This window comes from Thamnophis sirtalis, unplaced genomic scaffold, assembly GCF_051295495.1.
Source record: "Thamnophis sirtalis isolate CommonGarterSnake01/CBP01778 unplaced genomic scaffold, rThaSir2_p1.2 scaffold_1, whole genome shotgun sequence".
Classification (NCBI taxonomy): domain Eukaryota; kingdom Metazoa; phylum Chordata; class Lepidosauria; order Squamata; family Natricidae; genus Thamnophis; species Thamnophis sirtalis.
Genome location: NW_028261381.1, coordinates 13,639,780 through 13,658,875, shown reverse-complemented (window position 1 = coordinate 13,658,875; position 19,096 = coordinate 13,639,780). Strand labels below are relative to the sequence as shown.

General features: G+C 39.6%; 1 protein-coding gene across 1 annotated transcript in view; it reads right to left on the bottom strand.

Moving 5' to 3' along the window:
- HIBCH (3-hydroxyisobutyryl-CoA hydrolase) overlaps positions 1–19,096 on the bottom strand; it is a 55,492-nt gene that overhangs the window by 19,214 nt on the left and 17,182 nt on the right. Inside the window, exons 7-11 of the mRNA XM_087707840.1 lie at positions 11,412–11,490; positions 8,279–8,424; positions 6,965–7,051; positions 4,635–4,693; positions 3,109–3,190 (exon numbers count right to left, since the gene is read on the bottom strand). Of these exons, the coding sequence (XP_087563966.1) occupies positions 3,109–3,190; positions 4,635–4,693; positions 6,965–7,051; positions 8,279–8,424; positions 11,412–11,490 (453 nt within the window). The remainder of the gene's footprint in view (positions 1–3,108; positions 3,191–4,634; positions 4,694–6,964; positions 7,052–8,278; positions 8,425–11,411; positions 11,491–19,096) is intronic.

Sequence of the window (19,096 nt, the reverse complement as noted above, 5' to 3'; positions counted from 1 at the left end):
ATAGAAGAGATTCCACAAATCTACAGTGCTGTTTAGAACCGGTTCCAGCTCCCTCCCCCCGCCCACCCGCACATCATCAAGATGAAGAGCGAGAGGAGGAATTCTGGGAGTTGAAGTCCACAAGTCTTAAAGTTGTCAAGTTTGAACACCCCTGGGTTTTTTTTTCTAAATGGTTAGGGGTGCAAGCTTGCGTGCTTCAAATGCCAGTTTCTGAGCCAACATTTTGATTGCTAAGCAAGAGCGTTGTTAAGTGAGTTTCACCACATTTTACAAGTTGGCCACGCCCACCCAGTCACATGACTGCCAAGCCATTCCCACCCAGTCATATGGCCAGCAAGCCACGCCCACCAGGTCACATGGCCAGCAAGCTGCTCCCACAAAGCAGGCCACACCTACAGAAGAGATTCTAAAAAAATTTGAAACCCACCACTGATCTGGGACTTCATTAAAGGAGAAATCTCTTCAGTATGTATGTTTTAACATTGGATATATCAAAGGAGATATTCCATTTCTTTACATAGAAAGGAGCAGATGATGATGTGATGGCTTTTTCAAGATTACGCTCTGTGATCAAGTAGGCTAAGGGTTGGCAACAACAATTTGATATAAAACAAAGAAGAAAAAAGAAAAAAAGAAATCAAAGAAAAAACAAAATGTGCAAGAAAAGTTGAAAAATAGAAATGAAACAACAATATATATCAAAGTGAATAAATATTCCTCACAGCAATTGTAAGGTCAACCTCTCTCTCTAAAGTCACATCATTTATTGTTCTTTCTATAATCTTGCCACAAGTTCATTTTTTATTATTTTTATGCAAAAACTGCCTAAAAGACCTATTACATTATTTTCCAGAAAAGGACTAAATTTGTTCTTGTGACTTACGGGCTATTTAAATTGTTATTACTATTGTCATTAATAGGACTTCAGATTTGAGTATGGAATCTGCAACAACAAAATTTATTTATATTTTATTTATTTACCTATTACATTTTTATGCTGCCCATGGGTGACACCAAATCCTTGGTGAACTCCTTGGTTTTTAAATTGTATAACTTATTTCTCCCTTTGGCTTATACAGGTAGTCCTTATAAAAGTTCTTATAAAAGTTCATTTAGTGACAGAAGTTACAATGGCACTGAAACAAGTGACTTATGACCATTTTTCACACAACCATTGCGGCATCCTAATAGTCACATGGTCAAAATTCAGACACTTGGCAACTCGTTCATATTTACGATGGTTGCAGTATCCCGAGGTGACGTGATCACCTTTTGTGATCACCTGACAAGCAAAATCAATGGGGAAGCCAGATTCAGTTAACAACTGTTTTTCTAACTTAACAACTGCAGTGATTCACTTAACAAATGTCTCACTTAACAACGGAAATTTTCAGCTCAATTGTGTAATCGTCTTTGCGTAAGTAGAGGGCTATCTGTAGTATTTTATTAACTATGAAGTTCTTAGCTTGCGCTGCAGAGAGAGCACGATGAGCAGAAGAAACAGAAAATCCCTGTAAATAAACATAGTACTTGTGGTTGTAGTTATAGTTATGTTGTCAGGCACCACTCCATTCCATAATTAGGAAAGAAGACTAAGAGACTCCATGGGTTGGAAATCAAAAGTACTTTTACTAATTATAAATGGTAAGCGAGCAGTAGCAAAGCAAAGTCTGCTTAATATGGCGCGAAAGCAATTGATATATAGAATAGCCCATTCCCCCCCCTTAGGATCAAAGCTCCAGTCCAATCATAAGTCCTTCAAATGTCAGGTGTGAGATAACTTCAAAAAGACAGGCCGGACGATGGAATGTCGAGGCCGTTGATGCAGGCGGGAAACACAGACGCATGCGCAATCCCAACGACTGGTACATCCTAGAACATTCCTCCAGCACATCAATTAACCCCTCCCAAATACCAGCCCCCCCCCTTCCCGTTCCATGGCAGCTGAAGCAACAGCAAGGCAGAAGCTGACATATGTATTTATTAAGTATCAGCATAGCTAAAAGTTACAGTTGGCACTACACATATGGGCTAATAACTCATTAATATAACTGCCACTCACTATTGGTATTTTTCCTCACATTTAACTTCATAAGGAAATATATTTTCAATTTGAATAATTTAAACCACACAGCCTCCTCAGAGAGCGAATAACATAGCAATCAAACCAATTCATAGGTTTATATCATGCTGTTGAGGCAGAATAGCAATAGCAGTTAGACTTATATACCGCTTCATAGGGCTTTCAGCCCTCTCTAAGCGGTTTACAGAGTCAGCATATCGCCCCCACAGTCTGGGTCCTCATTTCACCCACCTCGGAAGGATGGAAGGCTGAGTCAACCTTGAGCTGGTGAGATTAGAACCGCTGAACTGCAGATAACAGTCAGCTGAAGTGGCCTGCAGTACAGCACCCTAACCACTGCGCCACCTCGGCTCTTAAAGGCTCTGCACCCTAACCACTGCGCCACCTCGGCTCTTCAGAAAGGAAGCCAACCAGATAGGTAGGTAGACAGTCATGCAAGTACACAAACAGAGAGACAAAAAGGGGAGAGAGAGAGCGAGGGAGGGAAGGAGGGAGAGACAGGGAGAGAGAAAGTGCTCTACTATGGAAAGAAGCAGAAGGTAGAAGAAGAACAAGACAAGCTATGTAGGAAAGGCATTCATTCACCATTCAATGGAGAATTTGCGCTATGAAGGAGAGAATCAGAATGAATATTGCTGGATTTTAAGGCTGGAGACAATTTTAATGGAAAGGCATCATAAAAGATCCAAAGGCAAGATATAGCTGTAACCTTTTTCTGTAGCCACAGTTTGGAAGGTGGGCAGTTTCATGACATGAAACGTAACTGCAGAATGCAGCAGCCATTGTATGAGTAGCTGTTCTTCGTCTTTTTAAAAGACAAATAGGCAGCAAAAACTATATTAGTCACTTTATGTCACAGTTTGGGAGATGGCTTTCAGGTTAATATAAAAGTATCTTAAAAGGCCATGTGCAGGCTACAGGTTGTGTTCCTTTACTAAGGCAATTGCATCAGGCATCAAAATGTTGCTTAAAATGATTGGATATAGACATCCTTCAAATAGGATAAAAATCGAATGCAACGTTACCTTTAATTGGTCAAGTGCAAAAGGAGATCCATCCTTCTTCAGGTTTTGGACAATTTCTTCCATGCTGTTTGCTGAAAAAAGACTGAAAAGAGAAAATGTTCTTTAGTCAAAATGAGCCATATTTGAGAGGGAGGGAAAGTGCTGCAACCTACGATGAGCAATAGGTACTTTAGCATGCAAAAAAGGCCAGACAGTAAATGTAATATATAAACTGCAAGGATATCATACTTTTAAATTAAGCTTAAAATAATCTGAGCAGGGAAACTATGAATTCCCCCCTCGCCACTATGGTAGAACCTTCAGTAAAAATGTAAAATTGGAAACTTTTTGAAATGAATATGGAACCAGAAATTTTGTGGGTTTTGTGATTTTTGTGTGTGATTGGTTTTGCTGATATAATTGTTACAAAGAGGCCCTGCAACATAGAGTAGAGGCATAGAGTAGGCAACATATCTGATTTACTGTTCCAGGCCCTTAACAGAGTTCCCAGAACCAGACATACAGTATCAATGTTCTTTTGGGGAGAGAGTGTTTAAGGTGTAAACATAATGCCTTACATTTTGTAGAAGCTGAAAGTACATCTGAATTCCTTGACTTCCGATTTCTGAAGACACCCAATTTATACCTTGCCTCACTCTCCCTACAACCTCCCTAGAAACTTCCCCAAAAAAGCAAATCTCAAACTGCTACATCAGATTGAAAAGCCTAAACTTCCATCGTTTTGCATTGAATTAGAAAATGCTGTTTCTTCCCTTAAGGGTTTATTCACTCTCATATCAGATTTTCGTTGTTGTTGTTTTGACTTTCTTTTTAAAAAGTCCTACCAGGCAGTCAAGCTAAGACATAGTCATTACTTAAGAAGCAGATGTTACTGCAGGGATTAATCACTTCCTTCTGTTTGTTGAAAAAAAAGAAAGTTGAAAGTCCACGATACGCCAGCATATTGCTCATTAGTACTACTCAATAGATCCGTACGCTTAAGCAGTTTGAAAAGTATATTTTTCTGCAAATTATGTTTGATTCATTGCACTTTAGTGAAAAACAGGTAATCAACGAATGAATGGCTTTATTACACATCATAGACTCACCAATCATACAAAAATGGTGTGACTATTAAAGAACTACTCATAATGGCAATTTCCCCATCTTTAAATATGAGGAGTGGCATACGTGGGGAGGAATACCATTCTACATTTGTTCAGGAAGGAAAACAAGAAACAAATGAACACCTTGGCATTGGATCAGCCACAATAATGTATGAAGTACTGATGACTATCATTGTTATGTTATATATATACAGAAAGCCAGATGAACCAAAGTATCTTCACTATCCCAGTTCTTTTCTCACAGCCTATCGCTAGCACTGGAGCTTAGCTGGGAAAACGTTGAAGACAGTTTACAGAAGCAGGCAGGGAAAAATTTAAGACCCACGCTCTCCATCCATTTCTGGGACGAGACATACTATTCTCATTTATGGCCATAGTAGGCAATTTAGCCCTGTATAGAGCCACAATATTTTTGTGTACCTGTTGATTTTGTCCATATGTTCACCAAGGATAAATTCTTTGTCTTGATCAAGTTTGCACTAAGAGGAAAAAAAGATAACAAAACTCTTTCCAAATCATTTAAAATGGTTACAAAAAGCAAAGCCTATGCTATTTCTCTTCATGAAAGAAAAACTAATCTAACTGGCAATAAACCATCTTTATCTTTGTTATCGTAATTAGAAAAGGACTGCTGTATCTGTTTGTGAGAAGACATGCACTATCCCAAATTCCTCCTTCTACTATTTTGAATTTTAGCTCCCAGTAATCCTATCAACAATAATCTATCTGTCTGTCTGTCTGTCTGTCTGTTCTGACCCCCCCTTTTCCGTCCAGGAACCAACGCCAAAACCAATGTAAATGATAATGTTTTTTAATCAGTCCAGACTCTCGTTGGCTGAAAGCCACATAAAGAGATAAGCACTCCAGCAGCGAGTCCTACAAAACTTGGCAGCAATGCAAACAAACTCTGGCAGCAATCCAGCCTGCCAAGTTTGTTTCTTGTTAATCGTTAACGTTGACTTCTGCAGAAAGGCGTGGCACAAGCAGTCTCTTTTATAATCAGGAGAGGATCTTAATGAGCATCAGCTGAGCGTAATCACCTCCTGTGATTACACAGTTGTTCTTGACGCGGAGTAGCCCTTCGACGGCATGCATCCCAGAAAAACTCACAGGTATTTTCTGGATCACTCATTCTTGTCTCCTCCTCACTGATCCAAGGCTCAGGCATCACCTGGTGACCAACTAGTCTCTCTGTGCCCTGCTCGGAGTCAGAACTCTGTCCAGGGTCCTCCGCATCCTCCAGGGCCGAATCATAAGACCCCTCGCTGTTGGAGTCTGGTGGCAGCTCCAACGGCTCCTGCCGAGCCACAACACTATCTATCTATCTATCTATCTATCTATCTATCTATCTATCTATCTATCTATCTATCTATCTATCTATCTATCATCTATCTATCTATCTATCTATCTATCTATCTATCTATCTATCTATCTATCTATCTATCTATCTATCTATCTATCTATCTATCTATCATATCTATTTACAATAGCCCACCACTGTGGCAAGGAAACTATGCTTAGCACATTTTGATGGTGGGAAGGGTCAGTGCAACTACTCACACTCTTTCTGCAAATGAGAATTGTCGGAATTGTAGTTTTTCACAAGTTACATGTCATGTTTCTGTAATATGAACGTATCTGTAATACAGTAATACTAGCTACAAATAATAACAAAAGGCCCGGCATTAATATCCTGGACACTCCACAGACTGCTTCCACTCCATTAACTTTTAATATTTGCAGCTCATCATAACCTTTCCTCTTTGTAGAAAACATCTTGCTATGGGCATAAATTCAGTCCATTTTGCTGACGGAGAACCCGAGTGCTAAAATCTGTGGCCAAACTGTAAGATGATTTACAGCTCAGTTTCTGTCAGCGCACAAGGTTTCAAGCAACGCAGAGATGAGAGTAACCACCATCTTTATTATTTATTTATTTAAAGATACGATGCATTCTGTGTATTTCAAAAGCCTAATTCGCTTTAAAAAAATAGCATTTTGCATAGAAAAATCCTCTATGTACCTATTTGGAAGTAGACAAATGAGTTAATTACACATACATAGATATATAGAATGCACCTTAGAAATTTCTAATAGAAAAACAGTAAACATCCTTCTAAGTTATTCCATGTAGGAATAACCCGGACACAGCAGAAGAGCAAACATTTGGGAACAATGTTTTATTTGATGTCATTTGATCGTTTATGCTGCTGCCTAAATCAACAAGGAAACTCTCTCAAACGTAAAAACTCAAAGGAATAATTCACAAGGTTTTGTTTACTTCAAGCACAGTATGCCAAGTTTGCTGTACCAAGTATTGCATCATTCAATTACCAACCTTTTATCATTATTTCAATAATTCTTAGTATTAGAGAATTGAAGAGAGAGTTGGCCATTGAAGTGGCCAACCCACTTCAATGTAAAATGTTATGTAGTCCAGTGCATTGTATCCTACCCTGGTTTCTATTTCATATTTTTCTCTTTCTAATGAATTTTAATTCAAGATTGCATCTAGTTTATCTTATTCTTAAGAAGATGGTGTCAATTTCGTTTTCTACCCAAATAGCTTATACGCAGAACTATAGGCTATTGTAGCCTATGAAGAGAAGGTTTGCCATATTTCGAATATTTTCTGCTGCACACAGACGCAGCAAAAATTTAAAATGAAGACAGACTTTCTTAATAGAGGTGTGCTTTGTATATAAAGGTTACCTATTATGAAATCTATTGTATATTTAAATTTCATTTACCTCCTTATGATAGGAATCCAAAACATCTGCAACATTTGCTTTTGTGGGGGATATTAATTCTGTCAAATCTTTTTCGAGAGAGGCCATCTGCAAATAAAAGAACAGTTATAAAAAGCATACAAATCTATTGTCATATTTACACTTTGAAACTTATCAAACAATCTAACATTTAAACAACGATGGGGAGGGAAAGGCCAAAATTTTGTTCAATACAGGCCTTAATATTATCCAATCACATTTTTGTCGGGAATTTTTCTTGATAATATCAAGAGAGATTTCAGATATCTACACAACAGTGTTACATGAAAAATTTGGCTTCTCCTTTTTGCTCTTATCTCCACAACTAGTATAGAACTCTAACTTCTGAAATGTTATAATTTCACACAAGTGATTTCAAGACTGATGTTATAAAAAAATAATAGAACAGTTTGAAACCTTGGGAAGCTAGTTCATTTTTATTCTCTTTCACAACATTTTATAAAAAGAAAGGGAGGGGGGAAAGCAACTGAAGTTTGGGGCATCATCACTTTTTTTAAAAAGTTCCATCTGCAGGTGGACATCTACGGGAGAAAGCAGAAATTTCCAACAAAAGTACAGACTTCTGAGGGGCCAAACCACTTCAGTGTAAGATGTTATGTAGCCCAGTGTATTGTATCCTACCCTGGTTTCTATCAATAAAAGGACTTGGGATTGGTTACTGAACGGCAGAAATGTCTTTCTTCCTATAGTCCACAGTCTATTTTCCAAAGGACCCCCCCTCAACCTCGAAATGAGACACAAACATAGAGCAGGGAGAGGAAAGAAATCCAGCAAAGTCTGAATACAAGGTATTGAAAACGACAGATTTGCATGTACTGAGTTCTGATTTGTGTGGTAGCCTGGAAATTTATTTGTGAGTGCCAAATTAAACTAGACAGGGTTTAAAGACAAAGGAAGTATTGATCACCTAATCAAAAAGTGCACGATATTATCTAAAAACATACCTGCCTCACAAAACTAGGAACAAGGATGCAGTATAAGCAGTAACTGTCAGGCCCAAGCCCAAAGAAGAAACAGTGAAATCCAATTGAATCCAATTCTTTATTTGCTTATACCTAATAGACAGAATCTTGCCAGACTAAGGCTATAAGTGTCTAATCTATTAAATATATGCTTTGCTAAACCTTTTCTTCTCTCTCTCATCCAGCTCTGGGCTGGGTTCTCTCTGGAATGTGCTGTCTCTTCCTTGACAAACTGTGGTGCTACTGCAATACCCCCCCCCCTCTCTTTTCCAGGTGCACATTCCATAACTGTTACCTATTTGGGCAGATTTACCTTGTCTGCTTCTACAAAATGAGTTGCAATTCCTGCTGTGTGGACATCTCTTCCTCTCAGCCTAAATCCTGTAAGAGCAAGAAAATAGCCCAGCTTCCCTGGAAGTCTTGGCAAGAAATAGCCTCCACCCACATCAGGGAAAAGACCTGCAATTAAAGGGGGGAAAAGATATGCAAGATGAAAAAAAAAAGCTGTATAATTAAAACTTAAGTGCCGTTTCCCCTCCTCCTGCTAATAACTAGGCCTTGTAAGTGGGCTGCTTTGCTTGAAAATGAATCCTTTGCTGTTTTGCTCATCTTGTGGAAAAACACACTGCACCATTTTTGCCCACACAATTTTCTTAACATCTCTGCTGAAGTTGATAGTCAGTAAGAGGAACATTTCCCCTTTCTTAACTTGAAGAGCTTATGTGAATTATTGTGGGGGCACAAATACTAATAGCCACATCACCAAATACCATTTACTGCAGAACATGTGTAAGACCGTTTCCTCAAATTTTGTATTTGTGTGAATAATCTTTTCAAAGCCATCCTCAGATTTTAGGATGGTCTTATAATGGAAAATTGTGTTGGTATACTAGGAGCCACTGGGCCTTTTTCTTTTTGTGATTGGAAAGGTAGTTCTCAGAAGTCAAATCCCACAGACCCATTCGATCCTACAGATTAGGCCTCCTCCGTATTCCATCTGCCGGCCAATGTCGGCTGGCGACTACTCGGAGGAGGGCCTTCTCTGTGGCTGCTCCGGCCCTTTGGAACGAGCTCCCCGTGGAGATTCGGACCCTCTCCACCCTTCGGGCCTTCCGGACGGCCGTGAAGACCTGGCTGTCCCAGCAAGCCTGGGGTTGAGTTCCCCCCCCCCTACTCGAATTTGCTGTGTCTATTGTGCTTTTAAATTGTTCGTATTGTCTGATTGTTTTTGTCTTACTTTTTGTAATTTCCCCTCCCTTGGCTTTTGTTCAGCCGCCCTGAGTCCCTTTGGGGAATAGGGCGGCCTACAAATTGAATAAACTCCAAACTCCAACTCCAAATCCATGATAGTGTTTTTTTCATACCAGCTATTTTAAAAACCTTGTGCTTAAACACTTAGACTGTGAGTAGTCTCGGGGTCAAATAAAATGGGACACTATGGAATGCATCCACTTCATATTTCTAACTTACCCAAATCCTGGGTGACTCTGGGAAATGAATACATACAAAAACTAAGTATAAAACCAAACTATTGGTTTATGAATACTGGGAGAGAAGGGATTCTGACGCTTAGGTCAGGGAGACTCTGGGTTCCCATGCTGAAGTCCACAAACTGAGCAGTTCCCTTTCACATCCATGTTGGAAGAAACATTTTCTTAGAGCTTTTGATAATAGTTTAACTCACAATGGAGATAAAGGCAATGAAAATTCTTCATTACTGTCTCTATCCAAATCAGACCTAACCACAATGCCACAATTTGCACTCTCTGAGAACTGCCACTTGTTTAGCCCTTTTCAGTTGAAAAAAAAAAAGGCTGTCTTTAGAGTATCTTTGTAAAGCAGTTTTTTAATACCCTGCAAAGGTATTCTTGCTCTACCCATCCTTGGATTTGTTTCATTAGATCTTGGAAGCCAAAAATACAAGCTTAACAGACACCCTGGAATGACAGCGACACAGATGATGCTGTGTTATCAAAAGAGTGCATTTGATTAGTGTAATCACCCCAAAGCCTTTGCTTCAATTCATCAGGTTGCTTTTCTTCCAGATATTCTAATGATGTCCCAATCTTTTCCCCATGAACAAAATGTATTTATTCATAGAATGAACTCTGAACAAATGATTTCCAGCCTGTGGTCTATGGATTAAGTGCTACAATAATTTCTAAAAACAAATGTATTGTATATTTCTGGAGATCACCACATTTCAGGGGATGTTGATGTTCTGAAACTAAACATGGTAAGACTTCAGGTGGCAGTAATTTATTTTTTTATTTTAATTCACCATTTTTGCCCTAAAATCTATTTCCCCATTTTGGGATTCTGCAGACACTATGTGGTGCCCCCATGCATTATATCGTTTCTCCTTAGTTAATCTGGTAGCCAGTCTCTAATGATGATGTCCTAATTCTACATAAAGAAAAGGTTAATTTCTTTGTCAAATTCCATCTCTTGCTCTGCTCATATTTAAAAAATAAGCGAAGGGCTCGGGAACTATTCTCCCTTAGCATGAAAAAGCACACACCATGTGTGGAAATTAAGATCAAAGAAGTAATTCGGGACATAAAGAGCAAATCATTATTGTTATTCAGATGTTATCTGATGTATTCTCCTGTAAAGTCTAAGTGGTATAGATGGAGGTGAATGATCTTAATAATATTGATCTACTCACACACTCTGACAATAACATCCCACAAAGGGTTTGTGAGATGTTATTGTCAGAGTATGTGAGTAGATCAATATTATTTCAGAAAAAGAGTTTTATTTCTTTTAAAAAACACAAATATTTCATCATTCGTTAATCATTAAAACATTGAAGTACATTTTTTTTGTATGCCCCTCCCACCCTCCACCCCCCCAGCCCCCCTCCTCCTTCCCCCCCCCCCGACTTCCCAGAACCCGTACATGGTATGGATTTTTAACTAACACAGTCTAAAATCTATTGAGAAAAAAGAAATAAAGAAATTAATGACATTCTACATTGACCTTAGCTTCTTCTTACTGAACTAACTTTAAACAGTTTAAATCATTTCTGATCTTAAGCATAGGCTAACTGGAATTTCTTGGTCCCATATTTATTTTGTATATAGTCAATCCATTTTTTCCAGTCTCGTTTATATCTCTCATTTGAGTGATCTTTAAGATATGCTGATATTTTAGCCATCTCGGCTAAGTTTGTGACTTTCAATGTCCATTCTTGGATTGTAGGCAAGTCTTCCTTCTTCCAGTATTGCGCCACCAACAGTCTTTCTGCAGTTATTAGATGCAGAATCAAATTAGTCTCTACCACTGTAAAGTCAGTACATATACCTAGTAAATCAATATTATTAAGTGCTGCAGCAGGATAGGAACTTGACTCTTCATATTCTAGCCGGTATTATACCGGTATTATATAGTAGTTTCTGCTTCTCCATGGAAAGTCAACATATAAGGCAATGTGTGATGCTTACCTATTGCTGTCTCTGGCATGGCAAATATGGTCCTCTCTGTAGCAACTCTGAAATGCCCATGGACAGACAAGCCCACACCCTACCAAAAGAAAACAAAAAGGAAGGGAAGGGACAGTTATGACCTGTAATATGTTCTGGTGGGAACCCTAGTAACCAGTTTCCTATTGTAGTCCACACTTAGGCCTAACTACTCTCCCCCCCTCTATTTGTCTAATAATAAATTGATATATAAGTCCAAGTGCTATTGCCCTTCCTTCCGTTGATCATTTGTCCATCCATCCATGATGTGCAGTGGTTAAGAATGCAGTATTGCAGGTTAACTCTGCCCGCTGCCAGGAGTTCAATCCTGACCGGCTCAAGGTTGACTCAGCCTTCCATCCTTTCAAGGTTGGTAAAATGAGGACCCAGATTGTTGGGGGGGCAAGTGGCTGATTCTGTAAACTGCTTGGAGGGCTGTAAAGCACTGTGAAGCGGTATATAAGCCTAAGGGCTATTGCTATTCAAACTTACATGAAAATTGAATTGAATTTGAATTGAATTGAATTTATTGTACTTATATGCCGCTCTTTTCCCCGAAGGGACTCAGGGCGGCTCACAATCCAAGTCAGGGAAGGGGATACAGATAAGGGATAAAAAAGACGAACAAAACAATACACAATTTAAAAGCACACAACAACCATACCATTCGAGGAGGGGGGCAAAAGCTCATTAGCCCCAGGCCTGTCGGTTTTAAGGGCTTTGCAGAAGGCCTGGAGGGTGGTGAGGGTTCGAATCTCCACGGGGAGCTCATTCCAGAGGGTCGGAGCAGCCACAGAGAAGGCTCTTCTCCGGGTAGTCGCCAGCCGGCATTGGTTGGCGGATGGAATTCGGAGGAGGCCTAATCTGTGGGATCTAATCGGTCTATTGGAGGTAATTGGCAGCAGGCGGTCTCTCAAGTACCCAGAAAAAAGTGACTTGCAGCCAGTCCTCACACTTAAAACCACTGCAGCATCCCCAAGGTCATGTGATCAAAATTCAGATCCCTGGCAACCAGAAGGTTGGATAATCCCGTGATCATCTTTTATTGCAATTGCTACAAGACTTAGGCCATTCATTTGTCAACCATTTTATAATGACTAAAATCTGTGCTTGATTTAATTAATACAGATTTAATACAGGTGCTTAGAAACCCTGCAGATGCTAATAACTATTTTAAGTGGAATTCTCTCATGCCCTGCTTAACATAATGCCAATTGCATATTTATACATTTCTCGCAAGGATATTGTATCTTTATTACTATTCTATTTGTAGGATTTACATCCCCTGTCTCCTCAAGACAGTCTATTGGGGAATCTCTCTCTGTTTTATCCACACAACAGATACATTCTCAGGTTACTTTGAGAGAGAGTGATTGGGTCTATGTGATCCAGTAGGTTTCTATGGCTGACAGTGGGCTTGAACTTGGATCTCCCCATTTCTACACTGTTGCCGTAACCATTATACCAAACTGGCTGTCAAACTGCTACTTATTGCAGAAATACAATTTTCATTCATTCAGACATTTAGGAACACTTTTACAACTAAAGCTAACAATTAAGCACATTAAAAGGTCTTTTAATCACACCATTGTTTTTATCTCTGGAAACAAACCCAGTTTGTCTGCCTCTGGACCAGGGCTGTCAAACTCCCAACCCGCAGTTGAATGTGTCATGTGATGGCCACGCCCGTGCCGGTTTAACACAGGGAGGAAAGTCACAATACGTCACATGATGCTGCCGTGATAAAAAGAGCCGAGGTAGCGCAGTGGTTAGGGTGCAGTACTGCAGGCCACTTCTGCTGACTCTCACCGGCTTAAGGTTGACTCAGCCTTCCATCCTTCCGAGGTGGGTGAAATGAGGACCCAGACTGTGGGGGTGATATGCTGACTCTGTAAACCGCTTAGAGAGGGCTGAAAGCCCTATGAAGCGGTATATAAGTCTAACTGCTATTGCTATTGCTATTGCATTCCCCCCCACCACCACCACCATGTTGATGCATTTCCCCCAAATCAAAAAGCCTGACTTAAAATCAGTTTGTCCCACAATTCAATTTTTTTTTACATAAAAAATTCCCGGATTGTTGTTGGGGGCGATATGCTGACGCTGTAAACCGCTTAGAGAGAGCTGAAAGCCCTATGAAGCGGTATATAAGTCTAACTGCTATTGCTAACTGCTATGACGTGCTCTAGACCAGGGATGGCGAACCTTTTCGGCACCGTGCCCAAACTGGAACGCATGTGCATGTGTGCGTGCGCCAGAGCACTGGAAACCCGAAGACCATTTGGCTGGTGTGCACATGTCTATTTTTGGTGGTTTTTTAGGCCAAAAACAGCCCGAAAAAGGGTGAAAAATGCCCTGTTTCTTGGCCATTTTTCAGGTCATTTTCCAGTGCTCTGGCACCCACAAAGACCAGCTGGCTTGTCCGTGTGTGTGCTGGAAACCAGAAGAGCACATGACGATGGTGTGCGTGCCCACAGAGAGGGCTCTGCGTGCCACCTCTGGCACATGTGCCATAGGTTTGCCATCATAGCTCTAGACACAATGTTTTTCATCAGATATTTCCAGGGAAGTTGGGAAAACTGCAGGCACATACTCCTCCTATATTTTTCAATGTTCATGTTCAAAAGTATTCACTATTCAGGATACTGGAAAGGTCAGAACTATTTGGCTCATTCTGAACAGGAAAACACTCAGCGCAAAAAGAACTGGCTAGACAACCTATTTCTTTCAGGGTCAATTATTGCCGCTTCTGGCACCTGAGATAAGGACTTCCCCTTCTGTAAAGAACATTTCAATCTGTCATTGCCAACAATAATTTAAAGGAACAGTTCCAACATTCACAATATAAAGGAGCATAATTGAAAGTGAGGCAATTTCTGGCACTCGGAGTATTTCAGAATTACATCTCCCAGCATTCCTCACCATTGCCCATACTCCCTAGAGCAATAGCAATAGCAATAGCAGTAGACTTATATACCGCTTCATAGGCCTTTCAGGCCTCTCTAAGCGGTTTACAGAGAGTCAGCATATTGCCCCCAACAATCTGGGTCCTCATTTTACCCACCTCGGAAGGATGGAAGGCTGAGTCAACCCTGAGCCGGTGAGATTTGAACCGCTGACCTGCTGATCTAGCAGTAGCCTGCAGTGCTGCATTTTAACCACTGCGCCACCTTGGCTGCAAATTGTAGTTCAGCAATATCTGGCGTGCTACAGACTAACCACCCTTCCTTGACACCGAAATGCATCTCCGGTGAATTATCAGCTCTGTTGATTGACCTTCTAAATTACAATAAAATGCTAATTAACTGAAGCCGGCCTTCACTGTTGGGAAACCAAATTATTTCAGGAGCTGGTCTATGTATTGCAAAGCTGCTAAATTAATCCTTCAGTAGTGCAATCAAAAGGTTCCTCCATATTTATGTTATGCTAATAGAAAAAAAAAGGATGCCTTGCTATTCAGTAAGGTCAATTCAAGTAAGGATGAGCTAACTTTTTGTAACATTTCAAGACGAGGCACAGAAAAAGAACCACAAAATGCAAACACAAACCATATTTTTATCACATTTAAAGCTATGGCTCATTAGAAGAGAGGAAAACTGGGACTCAAGCCTCCATAAAACACCGGAGCTCAAATTTTAAGAGACATGGAAGAACAGCTTTGTCTTGCCAAGTTTTTCCTAATTTCTAACTTTGTTAGTAAATGATTCTTTCTTTTGTAAATTACATAAAACTGCAAAAAAGAAACATTAAACAAGAAAGGTGAGGTATGGGTAATATATATTTTCTGCGTTTGCATGCTTGCATCTGATGACTCATGCTTAAATCAATGAATTAGTCGGTGCCTATTTTGTTTACATTTTATTTTAGTTATATTTTTAAGCTTCTCAGGTTAGAATTACTTCTACTGGATGCCAACAAATTTAATATCCAATATAAAATATATATTTTCAATTGACTAGCAAGGCTAGCAATGTCTGAAAAAAATCTCTGTAACTGTAACCTCTGTAAATGTCAGAGATAAATCATAGAACAATGATTCAGACTAAAATGGGGTCATGCCAAAAAATGACAAACTTCTGAGAATACAAAGGTGGTGCTGGGGAATTTAATTATTTTTTTCCAGTTTTAAAACTTGAAAAATCAACAACTCTTGTCTATCACTGATTTTCCTCTTCTGATCAATTTCTGTTAGGAAACCCTACCTATATTTCCAGCATCTTTGGTCCTCCTTCACGATCCCTCCCAAACTGGTACGTTGTAGTATAACAGAAAACACATTGTATACATATGGACAACTCATATTAATTAATGGAAGTTAATTTAGTGTTATTCACGGTACATGTAAATCAAAATAAATTAAATTAAATTAAATCACAGTTTCCCAACATCTGCTACTTTCTTACTCTGAACATTCCACATTCCCAGAATTAGTAAAAGAACCCATTACTACTACTATAGCACTACTATACATACATACATACATACATACATACATACATACATATATATATACACACACATACATACATACATACATACACACACACACACATACATATACATATACATACATACATACACCAGAGGTGGGTTCCTACCAGTTCGCACCGGTTAGAAGAGGTTCCACCAGTGGACCTGGAAAGCAGGCCACACCTACAGAAGAGGTTCCAGAATTTTTTGAAACCCACCACTGATATGTATGTATGTATGTATGTATGTATGTATGTATGTATGTATGTAGTTTCAAATAACCAGAATTGTGGACCTCGTCAATCTTTGCCTTACTACTACTTTCAATTTGATGGAAAAATATACCAACAAATCAGAGGAATATCCATGGGATCACCATTTTTAGGACTAATGCAATGTCTAGAAATTATAGTATATTCCCATGTATACAATCAAAATATGGATCCAGTATGTTCATGACACGTTTGTCATAGTAAAAAAAGAATAAGTGGAGAAGACACATGAAACAACATCATCTAAAGAATAAAATTCATAAGGAACAAGGGAAACAATAACACTCTACCCTTCCTAGGTTTTCTCATTAGCAGAGCTAATGGTACCAAATTAGAAACAAATATCTATCATAAAACCATCCACACTAAGCAAGTGCTCCATTACCAAGGTGACAACCTAATCTCCCACAAGAGCTGTGTAAAAACACCATTTAGACGAGTACATACTACAACCCTGAGCATCAAGAAAAGCAAACAGACTATTTACACAACATCTTCCAACAGAATGGATACCCGTGCAATTTGATTGATAAGCTCATTCAATCCCCTACTGCACAACTAACAAAAGCTATGAAAATATCAAAACATCTCCAGGAGATCCCCATCATTTTTTTTATTTTTATTAACAAACATGTAAAATACACACACACAAAACTTAGATGTACACCACATTTACACAATACAATACGAACAGGAGTTTCCTGTTCTTTATAACAGCAATTCTCAATCGATACCAATCGAAACCCCATCATTTTTATTTGTAGCTTTTCTATTCAATGTTTGTAATTTTAATTGTTTCCTAGTACTTTTAAACTTTTTATTACATAAGCTGCCCAGTCACTGATAAAGCTGCTTCTTCTTCTTCCTCCTCCTCCTCCTTCTCCTCTCCCCCCCCTCTTCCTTTGAAGTCAGGACGATAAAGATTCAGGTCTTTGATTTGAGAGGGCCGAGATGAGTTTTAAAGGATAAAACAGGCACCTTAACCTGCAATATTTAAATCACCCATTTCATTATTGTCAATTCCCCCAAGTTCCTGAAAGCTTTGTGCTAGGAAAACACAAAAGAAAGAGTGCCTCTGTTCCTTTTACCATCTGGAAAACGGTGATAGAAGTGTCTCTACCCCGCCATTATGCTTAGTTGAAGTATTCTTTAATGATACAGTTATCCTATTTTCTTTAAATGGTGTTGAAAGAAATGTCCTTCTGGGTTCAGCTCCAAGTGGGGAAGAAGACACTGGAGACATGGAGGCTGCTTGGAAAGATGGTTTATTGTTGGACAGGGCCACATGGCTTGAGCCCTGACCAGAAAAGGTGATCACATGTTTCAATGTTGATGGAGAAGAGAGAAGGGCTGAGGAAGGGGCTTGCTAGGCTTTTTATACCCTGTTCAGTCCCACCTCTCTGTTTCCTGTTCCTGTGTAAGAAATGCATTCTGACTGGTTGTCAGACTCCCATGGTGCCATGCAGGGGGCTACTCTCTAGGCTGTGATGAGTTCTCAGATGCCTTGTGGTCAGTTGAGTAATATCCCTTCCCCCTACAGCTGCAGTGGAGGAGTCTTTATTATGTAGAGTGGGCTGGGCTGGCCTTCTCAATGGCCTATTAACAAAGTGTGAATGGGCAGGAAGCTACAGGCAACTATTCTGTCTTTCAAAGCATGTTCCTTTCTTTTCACATCCAGAGAAATATTCTACCTTTTCAATATTTCCTAGGATATTTCATTTTTCTGGGAGAGGGCTGGATGATAACTTCCCACAATGGCAAAAAGGGCGACTTCATAGATGTGATTCTGTAGCCTGCTTGGCAACATTACAAAAGTGGTTTGCTAGCACCTCCTCTTGGGAAGCTTTTGTCAACTTCCCAATTTAATCTACAGTCCTGGGATTCCAAGGGGGTCTCCCATCACTATTTAAAAGCTTCCTAAGTTTTTTTTGAGATCAGCCAAACATGGCTAGCTGCTGCCACCTGCTGTTTCACAAACTAATGTCCATAATGCCAGTTGTTTGTCTTTCCACACTGGCTGCAAACGCAAGCATTTTACTTTTGTTTCTGCAGCCAATAAGGAAATGTAGGTTAGTAGCTTCTCCACCGACGTGGTTTTCACAGGCTTACTGAAATGCTTCACAGGATTACTTTGGTCAAGCTTTTCCATTGACCAGTTCTTGAATCTTTTTTTTTTTCAATTATCAAGATTTATTATGAGATAACTCAGGATTAGCTACAAAACAATCTGCACCCCTTGTCTCTGGGATTATGTCTGAATCTGATAGATTCAGAAAGATTCAATTTTAATTCAGGGCTGCTTCCAGTGTTTTTAGCCTTTACAGATAAATAGTATGCAGAACGATCTCATACAAAGGCTACTGTAGGAGAGAAATTAAGATTGCCCTCAAGCAAGTAAGGCGTTTTCAACCAAACTGAATTCTCAGAGCACAGTCAGGAAAACAGAAACTGAAATTTCTAACTAGGCACGTAAGGCATACATATTGGCAAGGAATAACACAGTAGATCAGCCAGTAATTTATCTCAAGTTTCTATAAAAATACCTTCAGTCTAATGAGAGCTGTCCAAAACAAGTAAACTATGATTAGAAACCACAATTTGGCCTTAAACAAACAAAAACTATATACCATGTGGATATCCTATGATGTGATCCAGCAGTGGGATCCCGCTGGATCACATCATACCTTATCTTCCCTACCGGTTCGCTCGCACGCACCACGTCTGCGCATGCGGCACCGCCTTCTGTGTATGCGCAGTGCTCGCGCATTACGTCGGGGCTGGTGGGCGGAGCCTACTGCAGCCACCGCTACAGGTTCACCCAAACAGGAGAGAACCAACTGAATATCACCTCTGATGTGATCATGGTTTTTGTTCAGGTTTCAAAAGAGCAAATCACACCTATTTCAAAATGGAAGGAAATATTTT